Source organism: Netta rufina, assembly GCF_964035555.1.
Source record: "Netta rufina genome assembly, chromosome: 16".
In the NCBI taxonomy this organism is placed as follows: domain Eukaryota; kingdom Metazoa; phylum Chordata; class Aves; order Anseriformes; family Anatidae; genus Netta; species Netta rufina.
In genome coordinates, this window is record NC_140140.1 from 15,063,383 (window position 1) to 15,086,917 (window position 23,535).

General features: G+C 44.6%; 1 protein-coding gene across 1 annotated transcript; it reads right to left on the reverse strand.

The window, feature by feature from the left end:
• Window positions 1–425: 425 nt before the first annotated feature.
• Window positions 426–23,246, reverse strand: PRPF6 (pre-mRNA processing factor 6). Its single transcript, XM_084296416.1, has 21 exons — window positions 23,100–23,246; window positions 22,493–22,661; window positions 21,623–21,741; window positions 21,374–21,452; window positions 20,627–20,803; window positions 19,857–20,012; window positions 19,065–19,159; window positions 18,308–18,464; window positions 17,927–18,089; window positions 15,114–15,232; window positions 14,298–14,516; window positions 12,593–12,715; window positions 11,937–12,058; window positions 10,693–10,831; window positions 9,540–9,659; window positions 8,252–8,428; window positions 7,291–7,424; window positions 6,907–6,998; window positions 4,746–4,860; window positions 2,576–2,702; window positions 426–1,798 (listed from the first exon to the last, which is right to left on the reverse strand). The coding sequence occupies exons 1-21, from the start codon at window positions 23,168–23,170 to the stop codon at window positions 1,646–1,648; spliced, it is 2,826 nt and encodes a 941-aa protein (XP_084152542.1). The 5' UTR covers window positions 23,171–23,246; the 3' UTR covers window positions 426–1,645.
• Window positions 23,247–23,535: the final 289 nt, after the last annotated feature.

The window sequence follows — 23,535 nt, forward strand, 5'->3', positions numbered from 1 at the left end:
CACCTTCGCATCAGAAACCCCTTCAGGGCAGATGCCAACGATGGCACAGATCCCTGAGCAAATCTCGCTCACCTTTGGGAAACTACAAGCCCACAGGACATCCACGATTTACACCCTTCTTATTGAAAGTGCAGCTTCACACATGTCCATCAGCTGCTCAAGGGAAAGGACAAGAGTTCACAAGTTTTCTCTTATAAATCCAAAAGATAGAAACGTTTGGCCTTGGAGGAAAAGCCTGGTTCAGTGTTAAAACACTTTTCATGTGCACTGTTGCTTTTGGCAGAAGGATGAGGCACGGCTTGGTGCAACCACCCCTGGCAGAAATGTTCCCAGAGTGGTGAGAGCCTGGCAAGTTCAAAGGTTTCTGCTATCACAGCCACTCTTCCCAGTCAGAGTACAAAGGCGAGACCACACTCAAAGAGGACTTAAGGAAACAAAACACAAGCCATGTTTTATACATATTTTCCAGACAAATAAAGGTTTTTTTTTTCCTCTAGCTAAATACATTACATAATGCACATACACAGACCTGGATACTTCTAAATCCTAACACGTAAGGTATTACACCTTTTAGTTCAGTGAATGATCACGAGTCAGTAAGGGTCGTTAGGTCAAAATAATACAGGTGGCGAGTATAGAAAATTGAAGACAACTTTGAAAGGGTCCCAGACACGAAGATCTCGCTCTAATTAATCTGCTCTTTGCCATCTGCACTTGAAGACGGCCATCCCAAACACCCACACTGAAAAAGCAGTCGCCACTGAGTGCACAGTCTCTCGATGGCTCTAACAAAAGGTGATTCCTTTAAAAGGGCCTTCAGGGATTGCTGCCTTCTCCCTTATTACTTTAAAATACCACCATGCTTAACGCAATTGGGCACCTAGAAGAATAAGGTGACACTATGTACATTTAAAAAAATTAAGGAAGTCTCTAAAAATATGCTCTGGGATTTCACAAAATGCTCCATCTGCTCAGGTTTGAGGAGTACTCGAGTTGTGTTGCAGCTTGCCTGCAGAGGAGATGAAGTTAGACCAGACCTTTGGCCAAAAAAAAAAAAAAAAGGAACATTTTTTAAAAAAGGCTCACCCCAGCCATTCTTCTCAGCTGTCCAGCTCCTCCCCCCAGCAGAGTCCTACCCCATCTCCTCTGAGGATATTCAAAAACAGCAAGAAAACAGGTGCTGGCAAAGAAATCGCATCAGGTGGGCCAAACACTAAAGAAACTGCACAAAGGAGGACAAGGACAGGACGGGCACTTCATGCTGCAGAGGAATCCAGAGCAACTGCTAACATCAGAAACCATACAAGCGCTGATTGAGGCTTGTATTTACAGAGGGGATTCAGGCATCAAAATGAAAATGCCAACACAGCCTCACAAAACTCCCCTACAATTACACCAGCAGCGACATTCAGAGGGGAATTAGATGCACTTGTGCTGCAGAAGCTGATTACTGCATTGTGAGAGCCAAGAGCACTATCACCAGGAAAAGGAGGAGGACCCAGCTTTGCTTTTTGGAAGGAAGATCTGTCGCATTGCCACCCATCTCCTGTCCTCTGGAATCTGCCACTCTGCAGGCAAATGAACTGAAAGCAGGAAAGCAGGCAGGTCCTACAGAGATGGCTGATCCAGCTGAAGGCAGCGGACTCTAGAAGGTGTTTTTAAGCTTGGCTGCCACAAGCACGAGAATCTCTCCGATTTTCTTCTGCCAGTTTGCTATGTCCTTGGAGACATCACACCAGAGCTCTCCGTGGCGGGGTTCAGCGTTCTCACAGCGCTTCCTTACCTCTTCTTGTTGCTCCTGTGAGGAAGAGAAACAACAGTTTGCAGGTCTCTTAATGCTCTGCTTTGTTCCAGCAGAGAGATGAAAATTTAAAGTCCCCTCCCTAATTCAAACACTCATCCAAAGCTTTCCCCCAACCTCCCTTAAAGGCAGTTTGGAAACCTGGGTTGAAATTCTCCTGCCTCACTGAACAAAGTGGCCTAATAACAGCCGAGCAAGTTTTGGAAACACCAAAGAAACTGCAGCAGAAACTTCCTTTGTGTTGCCACCTGCACGAGACATGTCAAGTGAAAGGTCTCTCTGAAGTCAGAAGATAAACACTCCCATCACTTCAGTAATATCAGGCAGTAAAAACCACCGTAAGAGATTAGAACAGATTGTTCCTACAGCTGTGTCCACGTGCAACCTGCACTTGACACTTGTGCAGACGTGGGGGCGAGTTGCACACATCCAGCACCGCAGTTACAGGAAAGTCTCCTCTGAGAAAGTCTCCTCTTGTGTTTTACAGAAGCAAGATTGATTTCAGAGCTTTTTTGCACGAACCAGCACAACTGTGGATGGCAAAGCAGCCTGAAAGACAGCCCTGCTAATGACAGTGTCTTTTAAAAAGCACCACACATGCCTGTTCTTGCTTGCTCAAGACCAGGCGTGACAGCTTTAGCCTCCTCATCTGGGAGCCAGACAGGGAGCAGCAGCAGTGTGCATGTCCTGGTGCTGCAGCAGTTCCCCGGACAGAGTAACCAGCAAGGGATTCCTGCTGCCTTCCCTGCTCCCCGTGCCCAGCTGCACGCTCACCTCTGTGCCATGCTGAAGCTCAAATTTGTAAAAGAAAGCCCAGGCGTCCCCCAGGTCAGAATCAATCTTCACTGTTCGGTGGAACCACTCTCGGGCCTTGGTTATTTTACGCTCGCTCCAGAATAACCTGGTGAGAAAAGCAGAAGGGAAGAGAGAAACTCTTCAGAGGAACACAGCAGTCTGCAGGCACTCCAATTTCAAGGCACTACAGATATTTCATTTCTTTGTTCTCCCAAGAAGAAAACACCAGATTTTGCAGTATTCTGCAAACTGCACTTGCCCCGGGAGTGGAAGAGACAGGAGAGGAGTGGAAAGAACATCCACTGCTTCCTCCTTACTGCCCGCACACTGTAACAGGTAAAGACAGTCCCAATTAAAGGAAGAGACAGGCTCCCGGAGAGGGGAAGGATTACCCTGAGGTCTATCTTTGCTAACTCATTTACTTAATTTTGCTGTTCCAGACGTAGCGTAGAAAGGGACAGGATCACCTACCTCCATCTATTTTCCCCTCCCTCAATTTTCTAAGGTTTCAAGTTCATTTTATCATCTAGCAATTAACATCTAAGCAGTTGCAAATTATAAGCACTGGAGCCATTACCACATGTGGTCACAGGCTCAGGTACACTAACCTTGCTCCTTCCACCTCCACTTTACGAGGAAAGGCAAGCATGCAACGTCCCACACTCAAATCGCACCCTGGCACTCAGCCTGACTGCTGCCATTTCAAAAAAGGTGCTTGCGAATTCTTAAATTTCTCCCCGGTAATTAACCAGCTGAATCAATAGTCTATTGGTTTCATTCCTTTGCATTAAAGAGTTCATTTGAGCTAGTAAGGTCCTTATCAAATCAAACAGCCATCCCTCATAAAGAGCTTAGCCAGCCATAAAATTATACAGCTTATGTGATTGTTTTTAAGCCCTATAATACCCTTGATTGTTCCGTGTTAAATAAACTGCGATTTAAAAGAGCACGAACAACGATGGCAGAGGCGAAACACCTGCAGGTAGTGGCCTTTTTCAGCAAGATTGAAAGTTTTCCACAAACGTGTGACAGGCCGTGGTATTACCATACCTCCATGCAAGCCGTGATGGGAGGTGGAAGCTGTTTGTGTTGGGATTAGCTGTGAAAACTGCCTGAGGTTGTACCAGAAGGGGCCTGGAAGCAGCTTCAATAAAGCAAAAGTTAACGTTTTTTCCTCACTTGCTGCTAAAGCAGAACAAGGCAGCTGTTATCTGGCAGAAGCCAGCGTTGCAGTCACTGGAGTGTATCCTACAGTTTTCTTTGGCCTATAAAAAAGGGTTGTGAAAGAATTGGGCAACTGTCTGGGCAACGTGCTTCCTGCATTAACCTCTTCTGGTCTTCACAAAGGAAGAGAAGAAAGTTTGCTCCAATCGCTACTGCTGTAGAGCCATCTACGCATCAGATCAGAAGGGATATGGTGAGTCAAAACTAATAGTAGTTTTCCATCCCTGGAAGCCTCACAACTTGATTTAGAAAAGAAGACAATTCCTAGTGGATTATCTTCCTGTTCCAGAGAAGCAAACTACAGGGTGACTTGTAGTCTGCATTCCAGGAAGGGCCACAACTGAAAGAAAAACTGACAGAGCAGAAATTCAAGGAAGGGAGAAGACTGGAACAGCACAATCTAAGATCAAGATTAAAAAATCCAACACAATCTAGGATAGAGAGAAAATATGAAGAACACGGAAAGTCAGCCACATAAGTGAACAGCCACCAGCAAAAATTGTCCGTATTTTCAAAAATAGGGAGAACACACCCTATAAAACCTAGAGGAAGCCTAGCTTATCTGAAAACAGGCTAAAACTGCAGTTAAGGGGAAACAAAGATGCAGTTTTCAGGCTGCCAAAAGCCAGCATTGAAAAGGGACTCAGTGTGAATGGATCACTCTCCGTGCCACAGCCCCAGACCCACCAGAACAGCTGGAGGGCAGGCTGACATCCCCTGCTTTGAATCAAGGCAGAGCAGCAGATTTGCACAGTTACTAGGAGACAGCTCGAGAGCTGTTACCCGCTTTGAGGCTTATTAAAACTGCTGCAGCCAGCATCATGTGGTCACGCTCAAGTGCAGTGTTTCATCACGGATGCAGCCACACACAAAAATGCGTTTTTTTGGTGTTTTTTTTTTTACTACACGAAGCACAGGAACTCACTTGGCCACAGCCAGCAGGACATGTGGGTCGTGTTCACACTTCTTCAGAGCATCCACACTCTTGGTCTTTCGTTGCGGTCGCGCTTCAAGGAAAATTGCCTCTGACCACAGGATTCCTTAATCAAGTCAAGGAGGAAGATTGTTCAGTGGTATTGCAGACTCAACTCCCCATCCTGCCAGCAGGCCAGCGCTCTTCAAAGCAAGCAGCACTGCTGCCCCCACCCTGGGAGTTATCCCCATGCCTCCACCCCACCTCAAATCACTCTTTCAGCACCTGTATTTCCTTCAGGACTCTGAAATTGAGTTACAGGTAGCTCCACACTGGACCTTCAGTTCTAAACGTCTCTGTGCCATAACCCAACTGCAGCTTCCACACTCCCTACCTGGCGTGCACAGAAAGCTCGTGGCTTTCCAAGGAGGCACTGGAAGCAGTGGAACAGAGGAGGGCAACTCAGCAGGAACCAAGTGAAAGACTTGCATTTATCTGAGCAGGTAGCTTCAGCAGAAGTCCCAGAAGTAAACCACCTGGAAGCAGCTCCAAGGGTGCCAAGGAGCACCCTTATTGCTGCTGGCTCCCCGCGCACGCGATGAAGGACATAGCAGGCCCAGCAAAGCTGGGTTTAATCCCTAGATCCTTTCATTGCCAAAAGCAAGAAAGGAAACACGCTCAGAGGAGCATGACATCTCCAGTTTCTCACGTCAGCCAGCCATACCTGCTGATCACTTCAAAGCAAAGCCTGAGAGCTGGTGTCTGCCAGGACTCTATCAAAGTGCTCTCACTTCCCAGAAACCGCACCACGGGAATTTATACAAACTTTGATGACTGCAGTGACAGACTGGAGCAGAACTCTTCCCTTCTCGCCTGTTTCCTCTTTACATACAGGGTCAAACCATATTTTATGGGTTTATTTTCAGGCCAGCTGAGGACACAAACACCGCTGTATTTCGGTTTCCTTCTTTGTGCCATCAACCGTAAGGAATGGTGACCAATTCAGCAACTGATGGACACAAGTCTCTGGTTTCCATGACTGTAGGTGTCCGATGAGCTAATTCCTGCAGGCTTTCTATTTATTTGTTTGTAGAGTTTTAAGATAAGGGTTGGGAGCTATTTTATTTAAACAAAATCTGAGACCCTGCTGCCTATTGCCATAGCAACAGGCAGATGCTGTAAAAAAGCCTGTGGTGGCACACACACACACGAAGCATTAGGTCATTCCCAAAACAAAGTGGGGCTTGTGTGGTAGCTTTATTGACCCACTCGCACAGCGAGCAGCTTGCAATGAGTTTATCACGTCATAAAAGCCACTTAATTCCCACTATTTCACTGGGACTTCAGCAGCCACCAATTAAACACCTTCCAAAACCGAGCCTGAAGGCAAACAGAAGAGGCTTGCCCTGTGGCAGGCTACTACTTTTTGTACTTGTGACATCTTCTCTCCAAAGATGTCAACATGTTTAGATGATTAAGTTTTTTGCCTAATTCTGCCAAAAAAATAGGGAAGCATTCTGCACTTCCGCCTCCCATCCCAAGAGGCAAATGTTTCCACTGCTACTTAGAACCAACTGACTTATGTTATATGACCTATCTGCCCTTCCTTAAAGATGTTAAAATAATGACAAAGCAGGACTAAACATTTATGGTACATGATCCCCTAATCATGACTGACTGAAGCTGCTGTCAGGGCACGTTATTAAGCACACAGGCCTGAGTAGTAGTGAAACCAGCGTGGGCAAGCCACCAACAGAAGTCTCCTATGGCCAGCTATACTCCAACGAGACAGGGAAAAACCCATTCTTTTTCCACTGAATTCCCTAACTGCAAACCCTTGAGTCTTTCTTCAACTTTAAACCTTGGCCAATTTTTTATCAGGTTCAGAGAAAAGCCACCCAAGATGCTTTACCAGGAAAGCTGGGAACAAGCCGTGGACCACAGACCCCAAGACACAAACACCAACCCATGGCCCCTCTGGTGTGAAAATCCCAGAAAATAACTGGGATTATTCACAAAAACCCTCGACATCTCCTTTGCAGGAGGATGACTGACACCTCTCTGCAACGCAGTGTTTTGAAACACGGCCAAAAAGGACATCTTAGCTGATAAAGGCTTATCTTTTTCCAAGCAAATATAGCCGTGTTTAAGATAAAAATGAGATCCCTCTCACCTGAATTGGGGCATTCTTGCAATGCCTTGGCCATCAGAGTGTTTGCAATATTCTTTAGCCCAGCTCTGTACTCCAGTCGCACAGACTCCAACCTGGTAAGGAAGAAAGCCAGGATATTTATGAAAACATTCTGTGTGGAAACCAACACCAAATCACGTGGAAGTTACAAGAAATTACAAACATTTGCCCATATTCTGAATTCATACAGGTGGCTGACATCTTCCCATTCCTCTCCACTTATAAAGAAATGTAACCTTTATTTTATAATGGCCTAGATTAAAAGTTATATAAAAAAGTGACTATAATAGAAGCAAAAGACCCCCAGCTAAGATGTAAAATAGCCATCCTGAAGTGAATGTGAACGGAATTTGGGCTACAACTCACCAGAGATCTGGATTCTTTGCATTCTTTAAGCGAGACTTTTCCAAGATGGCTCTTGCTCTGGTCAGCTGCCCCACCTTCTCTTCCAGCCTGGACAGCAAAAGCCACAGGGGTATGGAATGGGGACACTTTTTCAACTGTTTAAAATAACAAAAAGCATATTATGTACACTTGAAAACATATTATAATCCCTATACAAATCCACTTCCTTCCTTACATTCTCCTGGGGATTTCGGAAGTGAAATAAAGCTGACTACATCACTCAAATTACTTCTAGCTAATCCTACAGCACTGAACAGTACAGAAAATTAGTTTCTCCTATGTCCAGAACAGCCAGATAACAGCACACCAGCTAGCACTGAGCTATTCCAGCAGCAAGAGAAAGGAAAGAATACACCTCCCTTAACAGCACACCTACAATTTGTGCTCTGTCTGGAGATGGAGGGCTCTAATCCATAACCAAGTCACAGAACATGCAGCAAACACACTGCCTTTGAAGCCTGGGAAGTCATTAACTTGCTTCCACATTACTTTCATGGCTGATGAGTTTCAGGAGCGTTCATACACGAGCACACCAATTACCATTTAAAAGAGACAAGCGCTCTGCAGCCCACCTCCTTTTACAGCGTGTATCTAAGCTCATTAGCAAGCTTTTCTATTAGGAGTTCTACCGTTAGTCCTTACAGGTCTTAGAGGATTATTGTGCAGTGACTTTTTCATACTAGTGAGTAGTCAAGCATACAGCAAACTCTCTCAAGCAAGAAAGTGAACATGGATACTGGTATTTTTGCTGCTTCTTTCAAGATCCTAGTATTTTTCTGTTACTGTTCTAACCAATAACAGGGAGAGAACAGAAATCACCTCCTCATTTAATCTGGGTTGAAGCCTTTCAAATCAAAGTGGAGGGACAGGTATCTGTCCATGCCAGAAGCACAAAGCAAACTTGCCATAACACACGTCTTACCCCTTGATTATAAGCCTCCCGTGCTTTCTCTACCAGCTCCTTTTGTTCCTCAATTTGTCCTTTCATCATCCACAGTTTGGGGAAGTCCTCGTAGTGCTTCAGGGCCTCCTCACAGAGCTCCTGGGCTGCAGCAATGTTTCCAAGCACCCATTCTAACTTCACAGACTTCATGAAGACCTGAGAAAAAAAGCGTAGCCGTTTATCACTAGCAGCCATTGAAGAAACATTACTCTGTCAACATTACTCTGTCAACGCAGTGGGTTCCCACATTCATACATTCATTAGCATGTTATTCATTAGCTACAGTTTGGAGTAAAAAAAAAAAAAAGTCAGGGTTAACTTGCAGGAACAGATAGCAATGAGAAAGGTAAAACACAAGTATTAAAGGAATTGGGACAGTGATCAACCTCTTCCTCAACATTTAACAAAAAGTTGACACAGAGCCACCAAGAGCACCTATTCCTAGTTATGGCTTTAAGCTGCAAGAGTTTCCTGCTAATTCCACACTGGTAAATTTGCTTTTCTGCCTCCAAACACCTTCCTTTTTGCTTACAGCTGTTAGAAATACATTACAGACTGACAACCATTTAGCTGCTCTTTAATCCCTGTCCTCCCAATTCCCGTACTCCCCCCCCATGACTTTGCAAGAGAGGCATCAAGTCTGCAGCAAGAGTTTCAAACTCCAGCTGGACAGAAGCTCCCTGACTGATAAAGAAGGAAGAGGCCAGTCTAAAAGATCAAGAATAAAGTACAAATCGGGGGCAAGGGGAATCTCATTTTCCACATAACAAACCACATCTTTTCTCGTACTTGGAAAAATTAAAACTGTTCTGTACACGCAGCTAAAAATTGGCAAAGTTTATCATACCAGAAGTAAGGGCAGAGATAAACCCAAGTGTGTAACTTTAAACAAACTTGACTGGTGCTGTCTTTAGCACTGCAAGCGTAAGTGAGTCTTCTGTGAAAGTATTTTCTCTCTCTTTTCCAAGACACGCTTTTATGCAACAGGAACATTATACAAACAGCTGTAAACTGGGAATTTCCTGACTTTTGCCATTTGTGTAGAAAAAAAATAAAACCCTTCCCTTGATCCTAGCCTTTTTTCCCATCATGCCCCGATTTTGTGTCGCAATTCACTGGAGAAGCGCTACAGTGCCTGCAAAAGGCAATGGCAGGGAGCCATCTGGTCAATCACTCAGGCCACAGAACTAAAGGAACTTCTCCTTCCGACTCAACTCCCCCATGGGCACGAGAAGTTTAAGTCTCTCCACCCTTCACACATCCTTACCCTTGCCGTGGGGGCACTGCTGCGAGCTTTTGCCAGCAGCCTCCTTGCTCTTTCATATTCATTGTTTTCTGACTCGAGCTTCACGGCAGCCAGCCAGATCTCCTCGCTGTTGGGGTTGGCCTGCAAGAACATAAAATGACAGACAAATGCATACAGTGAATCAACAGCAGATTTAATCCTTCATTTGATCCAGATTAAAATTGAAATCAGAGCTTTGCCAATCCACACTAGGATATATTTTTTTTTTTCAGTTCAAGCTCCTCCCAGTCTTCTTTGACCTTTGAAGTTTACAGAAATTCTACAAAACAGATGCACAACACAAAGATATATGCCAGTTGAGAAGCTGGATACTTCTCAGTCGTTGAAAACCATTAATGCTTGATCTTCTGAACTTCCAGTTAAAATACTGGAAGAAGTCACAGGGTCTGTCACAGTGAGACCCTCACTTTATTATCCGTGAACAAAGAAGCTGGAGCTCAGCTTCTCAGCTGAAATCTGTGAACAAGCTCTCCAATTCAAGTCATCTCGGTGACAACCACGTCAAGAAGTCTTCAGGATATTAACACAAAATGCCAAGAACAAGTCTAGGAAGTAACTCACTTCTACCTCCCTGCTCAGAAGCTGTAATTTAATTATTATTAGTTTTTTTTTGTTTGTTTGTTTGTTTGTTTGTTTGTTTTTTAAACTGTCACTTAGCTTTTGGGGCCTCATTCCCAGCATACCACTCTGCCCATCTTCCAGCATCCATGGATTTCCTTCATTTTGCCGTGGATTAGTGGGTTTGGTCAAAGCCATAATTAATAGAGCAAGCTCACTAATTAGAGCAGATCACTACCCTCTTTAATGGGAAGACACTACCCAGCACAGGAGGATTCTGATCCATGACTGGGATGGGTGGGAACCGTGACAGTAACGTTAATGTCTTGCAAACTCACAGCTTGGTGGGGAATACTGAAAGAGCAGTAACATGGTCTGGGTTCCAGCTTGCTGCTATCTTACAGGATGACATTTTTGCCACGTAAAAGTATCAAAGAACACTGCAAAACCCCTCATATTGAAAGACAGCAAAAGTTAGGTGAGTGTTGACAGAAAAGGCCTACTCTGTTCTCTTTAGCAGTCACACCGAACACCATCACACATGTAACATACCCACCTGGAAAGCCAGGGCCAGAATGCTCCTGGCTGCTGGCACATCTCCTGCCAGCCACTTCGACTTGGCTCCCATGAGCCAGAGCACTTCTGCTTTGGGACAGTGAGCCACAGCTCTCTGCAAAAGAGCCTCCAAGGATTCCCTGAGACAAGAAAGAGCAAGTTACAATCACTGGAAATATTGCCAGAGGCGAGCTCTCACACACCATTTCCACTATCACTCAATGCTATAAATATTGTTGCAAAGTCCAACATTGTAAACCTTGATAAGTTGTTTCATTAACAAGGAAAGGGTGAGGTCTTTTTTCACAAGGGTTCTGAAATCAGCACTCCACAAACGGCTCATTGTTCAGACATCTTTGTTTGATAGCTTTTGCGGAAAGACTCTGTGCATAAACAGCTCATTTGTCTTGGAAAGAGCCACTTTTCTAAACAAACCTTAGCAGAAACCAAGACAGGAAGTTTTTCAGAATTATTACATGAAGCTGGCTTGATCTTATTGAATACTTTTTTTTCCTCCTCTAGAAAATGGACTTCAGGTAGAATAAGGGGCTTAAAAAACAAGCCACCACTGGGAAAACATGGGAGAACAAGATCAAAAGCAAAGACATACTTGATCCAAAAAAAAAGTTGAATGATGTAGAACTCAGCATCTGCAGTCACTTCCACACAATAAGCCTTAATAGGACTAACTCCACATCTGTACGTGGTCTATTACATAGACTGTTTTATTATAAACTTTGGGCAAAAAGGTTCACATGTGTAGTACTTTATGAATAATCAAAATAAGAGCCCCAGGCTGTGATAGTATAATGCCAATCTTAGTTCAGATTCTGATACACTTTCACAGTATAATCAGAAAATGCCAGAGATACTTTAGCACTGTGTCTGAGCAATTTACCTACAAAAATTAAATGAAACACATGATGACTTGTCATTCTGTATTCTCAACTTCTTCTAGAAATGCCTTCTGAAAGATCATTATCCCTACCTTACCTAGTAAAAATAGCTATGAATAAGTAATTCCTTTTGTCAAAGAACTTTTTATGATCTTACAAAAAAAATTAAGGTTCTCTGACCATAACCTCAACAAAGAAGGTCAGACCAGCAAACAATGCCGTTGAGTTTTCACCAGCTGAACTCACTCCTTTTGTGGAACAGTGCACTTTATTGCTGATCTCGTAGCTTTTCTACCTCCCTGGTCTAGCAGGCTGCATTAAGGAGCCACACAAAGAGGGGTCCACGTACCTTGTTCCATGGTTCTTCTCAAAGTACGCTGCTCTCAGCCACACACTCTTCTTGCTTGGGAAGACTTGCAAGGCATAAGCATAAATTGCTCGGGCACACTCCAGAGCATTATGAGCAACACACTAAGGGAAAACAGACCGGAATTAAGTCAGCTTAGGGTTGCGCTGAAATCAAGGGCAAGAAAGAATGACACAATTCATAACTCAATACAGAACTCAGTGAGTAATGTATGAATTAGGTCACTCCATATAACAGAGCAGTTGTTATCAGCTTTTTAAAAGGGAAGCAGGGAGGAATTTTGAAGAGTTCCTCTGTCAGTGCACAAGCATCACTGGCCTGAGGGACTGACGCTCAGAGGCCAGCCTGAAAAATTAGCAAGGCTTTGTAAAGGCTTTCGTATTCACACTTCGCTTTTTACATGAAAAAATAAGCACATTAGCATGTCTACCTACTGCTATAAACCCAGCTCAAGGCCACTGAAATGGGTACTTCTCATGCTGAGATATAATTTAGTTAGTAGTGCATGTTTAATGGCCAAATGCAGGCAGATAACATGTGAACCACATCTGCTTTCACTGATTAAAACAACCTAATTTCCCTGGTTCCAGTTCCATTTCCCCCAGTTTAAAAAAAAAAAGAATCACAGCTGGACATACACTGTCTGCATCTTCCATCCAGGTATGTTTCCGATCTTCTTCCTCGATCCCAATCCCAATCACAGCTCGCATGATTGCCTGGCACGTGGCCACGCTTCCGGCTTTATCACATTCCTCAGCATCCTAGAGACAAGAGTAACAGCCTGCTCATTTTGAGAAATCAGCACAGTAAGTCAGATTTTGCAGCAGCAGTTCCTCAGGCACAAACACGGGGACACCGCGGGTCACTGTGCATTACGAGTATCTTATTACTCAAACAGATCTTGACACCAGTGAGACTACACCCACAAGGAATGCACTATAGCTGCGCACAGAGTCAGAGAAGGAGAGAAAGTGTGACAACGCGTGACCTCTCCAGGCTGTAAGGTCTTGTCTTACCACTGCACTGACTTCCCCTGGGTTGGGCCACGCAGAGATTTGTCCAATAAAAAAAAAATGCAAGAAGTCAAGAAGAACAAATTGTAGCATCAAAGCTACTGACCTGCTTTCAGTGTTGGTTTTTAAGTCTGAAAAAGAACTTAGCAAGAACTGGTCTTAAGCAAATACCCTCAACCACTGTTAAGTTACAGCTGCAAAGGCTGTGTCACTGGAGTACATATAGGAAAGTGTCTGACAAAGCTTTCAGAAGGCTTCGCGTGACTTGCTTAAACTTGTTAAAAAGCTCCCTGATCAGGTAACAGAAATGGAACAGTTCTAGTACCAAAAAGGAACTCGAGAAGACAGATGCAGAGTTTTTTGTTTTTTTTTTAACAGAAGTTGAAATTAACCTTTAATTGTAAAAAGAAAGTTATAATTCATTTAGATGTTAACGAGGATATCCGTTTAGTATTAAATACTTTGTTCGCTACCGATACTCTTTTAAGCACTGTGCCAAGAACATTTTGCTGCCTTGACCCCCTGTGAATTATTTCAGTAGTAAATAGTTTTAAAAGGCTTATGCTTAAATATAGCAACAGGACACATTCAGTAGGAAAAAAGTTATTTTAACCTGAACATCAAGCGATTTAAATGGCAACAGCCTTTGAAGTGTCTTACTAAGTCAGGAAGCTCAAGCACCACAGCTTTCAAAGGCAACCAAAACACTGAAAAGCCATACATAAAACTTCTTGCTGCTTTTCTAGTACAGGAGGTCAAAAATAGGATGATGTGTCACCGTAATGAACCTGCAGAGGTCATGTTTCGTAAACATTACCATGCAACAGGGTTCCCTATGTCAGCTGTGAGTACTTTGCACAGCCTCAGGAGGCAGTGTGAGCCAATAAAGGACGGGCAGAGTATTTCCCATCTGCTGCACACACGATGTTTGTATTCACTTCTTACAACAACACCCGACTGAACTGGCAAACAGGTGCCTTTTAAGCCAAAAACGACATATGCAAAAATACATATAACTAACTCCCCGGAGGTTTAAGGCCTCCAACCTACCTGAGGCAGCAGCTGCTTCAACTTGAAGCTGGTTATTTTCCAAGAGAGAAGTAAACCAGATATTCCTCAGCTCAGCACACATAACGACACCCTGGAGTATTGCTTAAATCTGCCCTTGTCCCTCCTCTGTGTTTTAGTCTCACCTATTGTATTTCCACAGGGCCCTAACGTTGGTAAGCCTAGTGCAGAATAGCTCGATCCCACAGTACCTAGCATCAGTAGCCTCCAAAACAGAACCTGAAGGGTTCACCTGGGTCGCTAACCAAGACCAAACCAATACCTGTATCCATTGCTCTCTGTTGATTTCCACCCCGTTAGCCCTAAGGGACGTGATGGCTCTGTCGATGATTTTCTCCACCATCTGGGTGTTTCCATTGGCTTCTTCCAACTTGGCAGCAGTAATCCAGATGTGACGATCTGTTGGAATATTCTCACGGGCTTTGTTGAGGACTTTACGAGCGTTCTCATATGTCTCCAGTCTCGCCAGAGCCAGCCACAACTGCAGAGCAACAGAAGATGTATTTTAGATTAGAACAAGGAGATGACAGTGGCAGCCCAAAGAGATAAGCAGCTTCATTCTGTTTGCTACTAGTTGGCAATTGTCCTCACGTAGTATAAGCAGGCTGCAGAATACCAAAGCAGAAACAGTAGAACCAGAGTCTACAACTGTCCTTAGAGCTAAATCCTAATCATCTCAAGATACCATCTCCATTTGCCAGGCTGCTGCACACGCCCTTTGGTTCAACATTTCAGAAGCAAGCAACTCTGTCTTAGATTCCCCAAGCTACACATACGCTTGTTTTCACAATTGTCAAGGCACTAAACATGAATGTAAACATGGCTAATTGGCCACTGCAGGCACAGCAGCACACTGGCATAACTAACATAAAAATTACGCAGGAAAATGAGGCATATAATGACTACCAGACAATTAAGTCTGGGGGAAAAATAGTTTTCTACTCATCATATCCTTCATAAAATGCCTAGTAGAAAACTAGCGCACTTACCTGCCTTTTGTTGTCAAACCTCTACTGCTAACCTAGAACAGAACGTAGGAGGTTGCTTTATTTTCCTCTTTTTTTAAAAAAAAACTTACTTCAACGCTAGTTGGGCAGCATTCCACAGCTCGACTCAGCATGATCCTGGCATCCTCAGGTTCTTCTAACTCCACAGCTGCTTTCCACAAACGCACTGAATTTGGAACATGCTCAAGGGCTAGGGAGGCAAAAATAATTATGTAAATCACGATAAAGAAGTTCCCCAAAGGAAATATTGTTTTCAGAGATGATACGTTAAGGGCCTTGTTTTACTACAGCTGAAATTTCCTGGAAGAACGGATGGAACTGTCCTTATGCTAGCTCTTGCTTCAATGATAGGAACCTAAAATCAGAAAATAAATTAAAAGAAAACTTAAATTTAATTGGAAACAGGTTTTGGCAAGCCAAGGGCTTTTCTCATTACAAGCTGTAATTGCTTCCTCTTCAGTAAAACACCTAGCTGAACAAAGCCTCAACTCTCAGCATGGTCAAAGGGTTTCTGGATTCTGATAGACATTCCAAATATATTGCCTTAATACATACCAGGCTGGTATAAAATCTCAAATATACGAGGGTTAAGGCTACATTACTTTAATAAAGAATTTCACACTCTTTAGGATTTCCATGCCTCATTAAATCGCATTAAGACAAATGCCTTGCAAACAGGGCTCATCTGACAAAACCATTAAGCCCTTATTTTCTCTGAAATTTTTACCCACAAGCGTACCTTCAAAAGTAATGAGAAACCATTTTTTTCTATTTCTACTAGTGAGAAGATTTAAAAAAAAATACTTTTGTCACTACAGCTTAGATAACCATACACGGTGCAGCATTGGTTTCATTGCCTCCCTAGTGATTATACATGAACGTGACGTAGGAAGAGAGGACTGAACACATCCTTTATCAATAATGAAAGTACCACACGAGCAGGAGAAGATGCACCTAGAAGTACTTTGGAGCTTGCCAGGCTTCCAGGCAATGCTGTTTCTTTAAGCACTCCTGCAAAGGCTGAGGCACACTGCTGAGCATGAACTTCAGAGCACATCCAAGCTCTACAGAAACACACAGAGCATTTACAAGTAGTGTGCACCGAGCGTCTGGGCATTAACCATTCCTCCTAGAGCCTACAGCAGCAGGAGATTTTTCTGAAGCATATTCACTTAAAGTGAGTAATATCAGTGTGGGAGAGCTGAAAGCAGCACTCAGCAAGACAGAGCCTGTTTTCATAGATAGAGAGTTCGATTTTTACACCTCAAGATGTATTTTAAACACTCAGCTTGCTGTCTCTGTAGCTAGAGAGAAGCTTTAAAAAACTCCAGACGTTGTGCTAGACGGCAGAAATGCACACAGCCAACAGACAGGAGAGAGAAATGCATTATGAAAGCTCACATTTTAGTGACATTACCTGGCAGTCAGCCTTTTATATTTTTGGACAAATACTGGGTTAACCTGCCACTTGTGTTAAGGCTACACACCCAAGCACTGTTACTGGTGTTCCCCGGGTAGCACAGGAGCCCTGTGAAGCTGACTGCTGACATGCAGAGAGTGGAAACATCACGGTAAATCATATTCCACTCCACTTACAGCTTTGTATCAGAGAGTAAGGAGGTGGTTCCACAAACCGGAGTAAGATACAACGCTTACAGCAAACGAACAGCCTCAGGACTTGATGCACAAGTCATTGCTTTCACACATGATGCCTTCCTACCTGAGCTGGACTGAGAAACCTACCTCTGCTCACGTAAAAGTGCTTTCCCTGTTAAACACCTGTTATTGTTCTTGCAGAAGAACAAAGTACTACGGGAGCAATGCTCCAGACAACACTGCGCTGCTTGGCCAACAAAAATAAAGCTACCAAATAATTAATATTTGAAGTCCCACAACTTCAGCTCCAGTAATCTTGAAGTGCCTTTCATCCACGCGTTGTCACACGCGGTAAGAGACCATTTCACACCAATATGCAATTTGCATGCAGTAGTAAGGAGGAAGCAATTTACTCCCTTTGAAGCCAAGTTATTTAATGCTGTAGACTGCATCACAGAGATTAAACATATTAAATCCAGACCCTTTTCCCTGTCTAGATTAAAGTCGTGAGATGTAATTGATACAGTTGAATACCTGGGAAGGATCTAATCCCTACTGAGACAGGCACATCAATCAAAGTAATTCACTAATACTGTGAACCTGCGAGGAAAACCCAGGCCCAGGACAGCACAAACTGCTGTTACAAGAGAAAGATTTGGGAAAAGACGGCGATTCCACAAAAGGGAAACTTCCAAGTTCAATACAATGAAGATGTAAGGTTTTGGGTAAGCACCACAGAGAAAAGCTGTTTGTCAAGAACACAGAAATTGCTACACTAAAGCAAATCCCAAGGCTCACCAGGCTCAGTGATATGAGAACCCCAAGGCCTTTAAAGCTCCCCCACCAAATCTCACTGTGGTCCCTAACAGGCTATAGACAAGCCAAAACTCATATATAAAGCCTGACATCTTTTTTAAAACATATCACAAGAAGATTGTTAAAGCACCCTTTTCCCCTTAGAGCATGTTTTTTTTGAATTGCTTCCATCTACCTCTCTAACCTTGACCAAGATGGAATTGTTTTCAGTGAGATGTCATTTTGCAATTGCTCAGCAGGAGCAGCTTTCTGCTGGGGGCTGTTTTACGAATACTAGAAGCACTCTACCACTCTGATTCAACAGCAGCATGTTCCAGCACTAAGGCATACATTATTAACAACCATGTTTTCACCAAGGAGGAAAAAAATAAAAGCATTTTTTAAAAAATCTTATGGACATATCTCGAGCAATTTACAAGACAATGCAGAGGGACTCTAAGGCTTTGTTCCCTGGCGCTGCAGAAGCTTTCACCTTTTCTAAGAACACGTTTCTTTGCACGGATATCTGTCTCCAGCTCTGCTGCTCTTATATAGATCCGGACGGACTGCGGGAGGTGGCGGACAGCTTGGGCCACGACAGCCTTGGCTGTATCCCCAGGCTGAAGCCGAGCAGCTTCTAACCAAACATCTTCACTCTGTCAGAAAAAAAAAAAAAAAAGCTTTCCTTTACATCAAAAAAAGTAGTATGAGAACCTAAAACCAGAGCTTTTAGCTAAATGCGTTTTTAATATTACAGATAAAGAAGCAGTATCAGGCTGTAGCTGATACTAGCTTGACAGACAGATGCTGCTCATCACCACCACCTTTTCCTACTGTCCTGCAAGGGCCAGCAGGGAAGCGAAGCAATTCTGACCTTGGGGCACATCTCTGTTCCTTTCATGATAAGATTCCGAGCCACCTGCAGTTTGCCAGTGACTTCCTCCAATCGGGCTGACGCTATCCAAGCTGGTGGGTGATGAGGGTTGGTCTCTCGTACAGATTTCAGGAGCAAACGAGCTTTTTTAATATCGCTAGTGAAGGGAAAAGACAGGTAGAAGTTTTCAGCATGCTAGCAAACAATTCTCCTGAATCAGTACGCACAATCAGTTCTTCTCAGCCACGCTCAGATGCCAGTAAAAAATTGGCTTAGTATTTAAATATACTTATATACATTTTTATTTTAAAGGAATTGCAGCTGGGCACTTGCAATTGGAAGCTAATAACTCACCACATTGATTTAGGTCAGGTCTTATGACCAAGATTTGCTCATACTGTTTTGACTCATGGCAATCCTTCATGACACATGGCTTTGGAGGTGACCAGTCAAGCCTAATTGTACCTGTGTAGTGCTAATTTCCTGGCTGGCAGGCAGCTGCACACTACCATCACTCTGGATACAGTCCAGGGATAGAACAGAAACAATCCCCACAATTAATTCATCCAGGTCAGATGCTAAACACATCAGCTGAGAGAATGTACTGGACCTCACATTAAAAGAATTCATCCCCTAAATTCACCTACCATCTTTTACAAACTAAAGATTACCTGCAAGGCACTCATTCAGGCAGATTTCCATTTTTATGCACGATCACAGCCCTTAAGAGGCTAAATCAGCCAACCCTTAGACTTACTTGATATCTCCTCCGTGTGTGGGAATCATGGAATTCAGGTCTGTCAGATATCCTTTGGGATCCACTACAGTCTGGCCACTCACAGAGTCTGACACCTGGGAAAGTGAAGCCAGCACTGCTGAAATGACCGCTCCCAGCCCCAAACCTGCCTGCACAAGGCACTGCTGCTACACAAAAAATCTTCAGACATTTATCTGTTACCAAGACCGAGGAAGAAGGAAAAGACAAGCCCTTCTCTTCCTGATTAGCTTTTGTCCCCACTTCTAAAACACATGGCTTTGCAGTTCAAAACTTAGAACCACTGCAAAGCCAGAAAACAAGCGGCTTGGCTGCCAGCCACTACAAGGTCTTGCAGCCCGGGCAGCTGAAGCTCATCTTTTTCAGTTTGAAACAGATTTGGATGGGAAAATCAATGAAAAGGAATGGAAGTCAACTACACAAGAGCAGTATTTTTCAGCTTTCTGTCCTGAATAAATCCCAAAGACATGTCTTCCCTGACAAAGCTATCAGCATGGTCTGTCTGAAGCCTACCTCTGGTGTACCAGTGCAGTTCATTTTCCCATCACGACCAAGACTTCCAATGACAAACTGTTACTACTTGGGAAATTGTTAGTGTAGAGAGCATGAGATGGGGAAAGGAGGAGTGAAAAATTATTTCTAGTCGCAGCTAAGCTATTTCTTCTATCTAACACCCAAGAGAACAAAAGACTTCCCTAAAAACAGGTCTTAAATAGCAGCACACCACCAATTCCAAGAAAACTTATGACAGATCTCACCTTCCAACATGCTTACCTGGCTTAGCCTCATGTCCATCAGGGTGTTTCTGGCTTGGCCGATCTTCCTCATGTCCAATTCTCCTGTCCCAGGTGTCATTAAGCCTGGTGTCATCCCTCCTGGGTATGGAGTATTCAAGCCCCCTGGATAGGGAGTATTCAATCCACCAAATTGCTAAAAACAAGAGTGAGAGGAACATATTCCTAAAAACCTCTTGAAGTTTCTAAAAGAATTCAGGCTGTATATCTACAAAGCAGTCGCATGGGCATTTGGTGCCAATTCAGGGCCAGGCAGCTTCTTCTGTAACTGTTACTACCACAGTAGCAACAAGCAAAATGTATTTGACTTATTATCAACTGAAAATTCAGTAATTTTAACTCAAGCTCCTGGGCTGAGCAAACCCCTAGGTGAAGTCGACCTTTGTTTTCTGTTCCCTTTTTGCAAGACATTAGTGTAACAGAAAAAAATGATGTTAAGTTCACCAAAACTCATTATCACCATTCTACATCCAAAAACACTACAGCAAAAGACACTTTTTTCCACTTTTAACACAAGAAACAGACTTCCCTGTCCATCCTTAGGCTTTGTCAGGCAATGGGTATGCGCTGAAAGATTCCAGCAAGGACAGGAATTTAACATCCCCAATTCCTTTGACAGACTTGCAAACTACAGCAAGATTTTTGTCAAGAATCTTTTTTCTTTTCCCTCTAAATCCCACTAATGAACGCACTGATTAACCTTTGTCTCTGCTTAATAAAGAACAGGTCAGATCATCAGGCCACACTCACCGTCTGGCGTGGGTCAACAGTGGTGTGATTCTCCCCCGACTGTAAATGTTTGGCGAAGAAGCTATCGGGTACAGGAGTCAGCTTCTCATAACGAGGGTTCCTCTGACGCTTGTTCCTGGCATCGCCAACTTCTGGAATGCTCAGCCACTCTTCTTCTGTGACCTCCGCTAGCTTCCGCTACTCAAACATGAGTTGTCATTATTTATTTTAGAAATCTGCTCCTTTAAGCTACTCACAGTCCTTAAAGGATTTAATTCATCTTGAATTCTTTCAAGAAAAAAAGACTTAGAGGTCAAAGATCAGATTTTTTTCTTCCCCTAATCCAATGTAAGAAAAGAATTAGGTGCATTTAATTAGAATTTGGTTTTAGTCCAGACTGAGATTCCAAACCAATTTTGTTCTTAAACCCAGAGCTACAAACATGCAGGTTAACCTCAGTGACTGCAGCACTGTTTTATTACTAATCATGAATAAAATGCATCATTTTGGCTATTTGTTTGAACAGAACATTTAGTCAGCAGATCCAGTTTTACCATCTGAGTGTGCAACTGTGACTGAGAAGTACACTAGGGAGCATTTCAATCCTACAACAGCTTCTGCAACACCTGCTACCAGCTTGATACTCGTTTTTTTTCCCCAACAGAAAGTATTTGTGTGAAAACACGCAGATTTTGAGCTAATACATGCAATCGCACACCCATCTCCCCCAAAGCAGAGGTAAAGTCACATTTGTGAGTTTGTCCTTACTTTCAAGTCTGAGAACTGCTGCTGAATTTTGGGTCGTTCCATACGGTATTTTTCGATTTCCTCTTTCTCCCGTTGTTCCCTTGGAGAAAGAAGCACTGAGGTTATGCTCAGAGTAACACCACACAAGGCCTTAAGTATTACAGAAGATGGGGTTTGATCAGAAAGCACACAAAATACTTTTTCTAGAGGAAAACTCTGAAACACAAACGAATTAGGAAGCATCCCACAGCAGCGCTGGATTAACCCTACCTCCTCTCCTTCCTCCGTTCGTCCATCCTTTTATCCAAAGCTGCATAAATAGCATCTGCTTCCTCGTCGTCCTTCTCGTAGGGACCGCTGGAGAACAAGCTCCCAGCATAGCCGTTGAACTAAGAACGTGAAGGGAAAGATAAAAAGGAGAAAAAAGAGAAAAGAAAAGCAGAACGGTCAGTTTCAAGCTCTTGTTGCACACCTAGCACTGCCACTGCCATCCAGGGAAACAAAGAGGCCAGAGCAGGCGAGTCTTAATCTAGCACAGCCCTTAAAAAAAACAGCTTTCTTCTACCACCCCTACTGTTTATTTTCCCAAAGCATTTTAAAAGAAAAAAGTGCTTCAAAATTGCTTCTATTAAGCAATAAACAGGTTCCCTGTGCAGAATGGGCATTTTCCTCCATTAACAGCCTTTTTGTTTAAATTCCTGAAAGCAAACAAAAGGAATAACGCCACATTTAACTAACCAAAGTGGGATTTAAACACCAGAGACTACAAAGGCCACGTAAAGATAAATATACATCAAAACACAGGAGTTTTGATTTCATTTGTGCAGAAGAACACTAAAAAAAACATATCCCAGAGTACTTCCACTAATAATTTATTTATGGGCTTCTTCCCAAGACACTCAGTGTTCTGTGTGGATAATTAAACCTCGACATCTGGACCAACGCCAGAACAAGGTCTGTGAGCACCATACCGTTCTGTATAACAGTCTCAATAAAAAATAGATAAAAAGGAGCGTTGTGAGGAAAGCCTGGCCCTGAAACCTCAACTAATGAAGGGTTTTATGAGCAGGGAACGGGGAGCTACGGGACTGCTCTTCTATTTGGGGAAGAGCATCTCCAGGGCGATCACCATCCCATCACCTCGTCGTAATTGGTGTCGTTCAAATCTTCATCGTCGTCGTCGGCCGTCTGGTTCTTCTTCATCTGGTCCCCGACCGTCCTCTTCCCGGGGGGCGCATGGCGGTCATCCACGGGGTCGTTGGCATCGCGAGCGGGGCCGATATCCGAGCGGGTGGTAAAACCGGTGGCCCTGCGGTGACACAAACGGGGCCGGGACTGAGCACGGTGCAGCCCCAGCACCGCACGGGCACCGCGCCACGGCCGGTACCGACCCCAGGCACCGCCACCGGGACCCCCGGGGCGGGCAGGGCACCGGCAGCTCCCCACACACACACCCCCGGGGGGGGTTCCCTGCAGGGTTTGGGGTTTGTGGGGCTCCCGGCTCTACCCCCACCCGGTACCGAGCTGGGCTCGGCAAAAGGGGAGCCCCGGAGGCTGCACGGTACCGGGGCAGGACGGGGCAACCGGGGGGGTAACCGGGGGGTCCCAGCCCCTCCCGCAGCCGGTCCCGGTGCCCCGGGGCAGCCCCAGGCCTCACCGGGCCCTGAGGCCGCGCAGGCCCGGCCGTGAGGGGAACCGGGCCCGGTACCGAGAGGAGGAGGGAGCAGGGCCCGGTGCAGCGCCTCACCCTCGTCCCAGCCCCGGTACGTAACCGAGGGGCGCGGGCATGCCCAGGAACGGCTTCTTCTTCTTGTTCATCGCGGCCGCGGCGGGGAGAGACCGACAACAACAACGGCGGCGGCGGCGGAAGCGGGGTGGTTACCCGGCGGGCAGCGCGGCACTTCCGCTTCCGGGAGGGGCGGGGCCTCCCGGTGCGGCGGCGGGACCGGGAGGGGAGGGGGGAGCGGGAGGAGAAGGGGGGGGGGTGCGCGCATGCGCACAGCGCGCGGCACCTGCACGCGCACTGCGTGTGTAAATGCACGTTGGTGTGCAACGGGGGGGCGGTGTTTGCACGCCTGTGTGCACACACTGCGTGTGTAAATGCAAATTTGCATGCACACGGGGTGTTTGCACATCTGTGTGCACGCACTGCGTGTGGAAATGCACGTCGGTGTGCAACACGG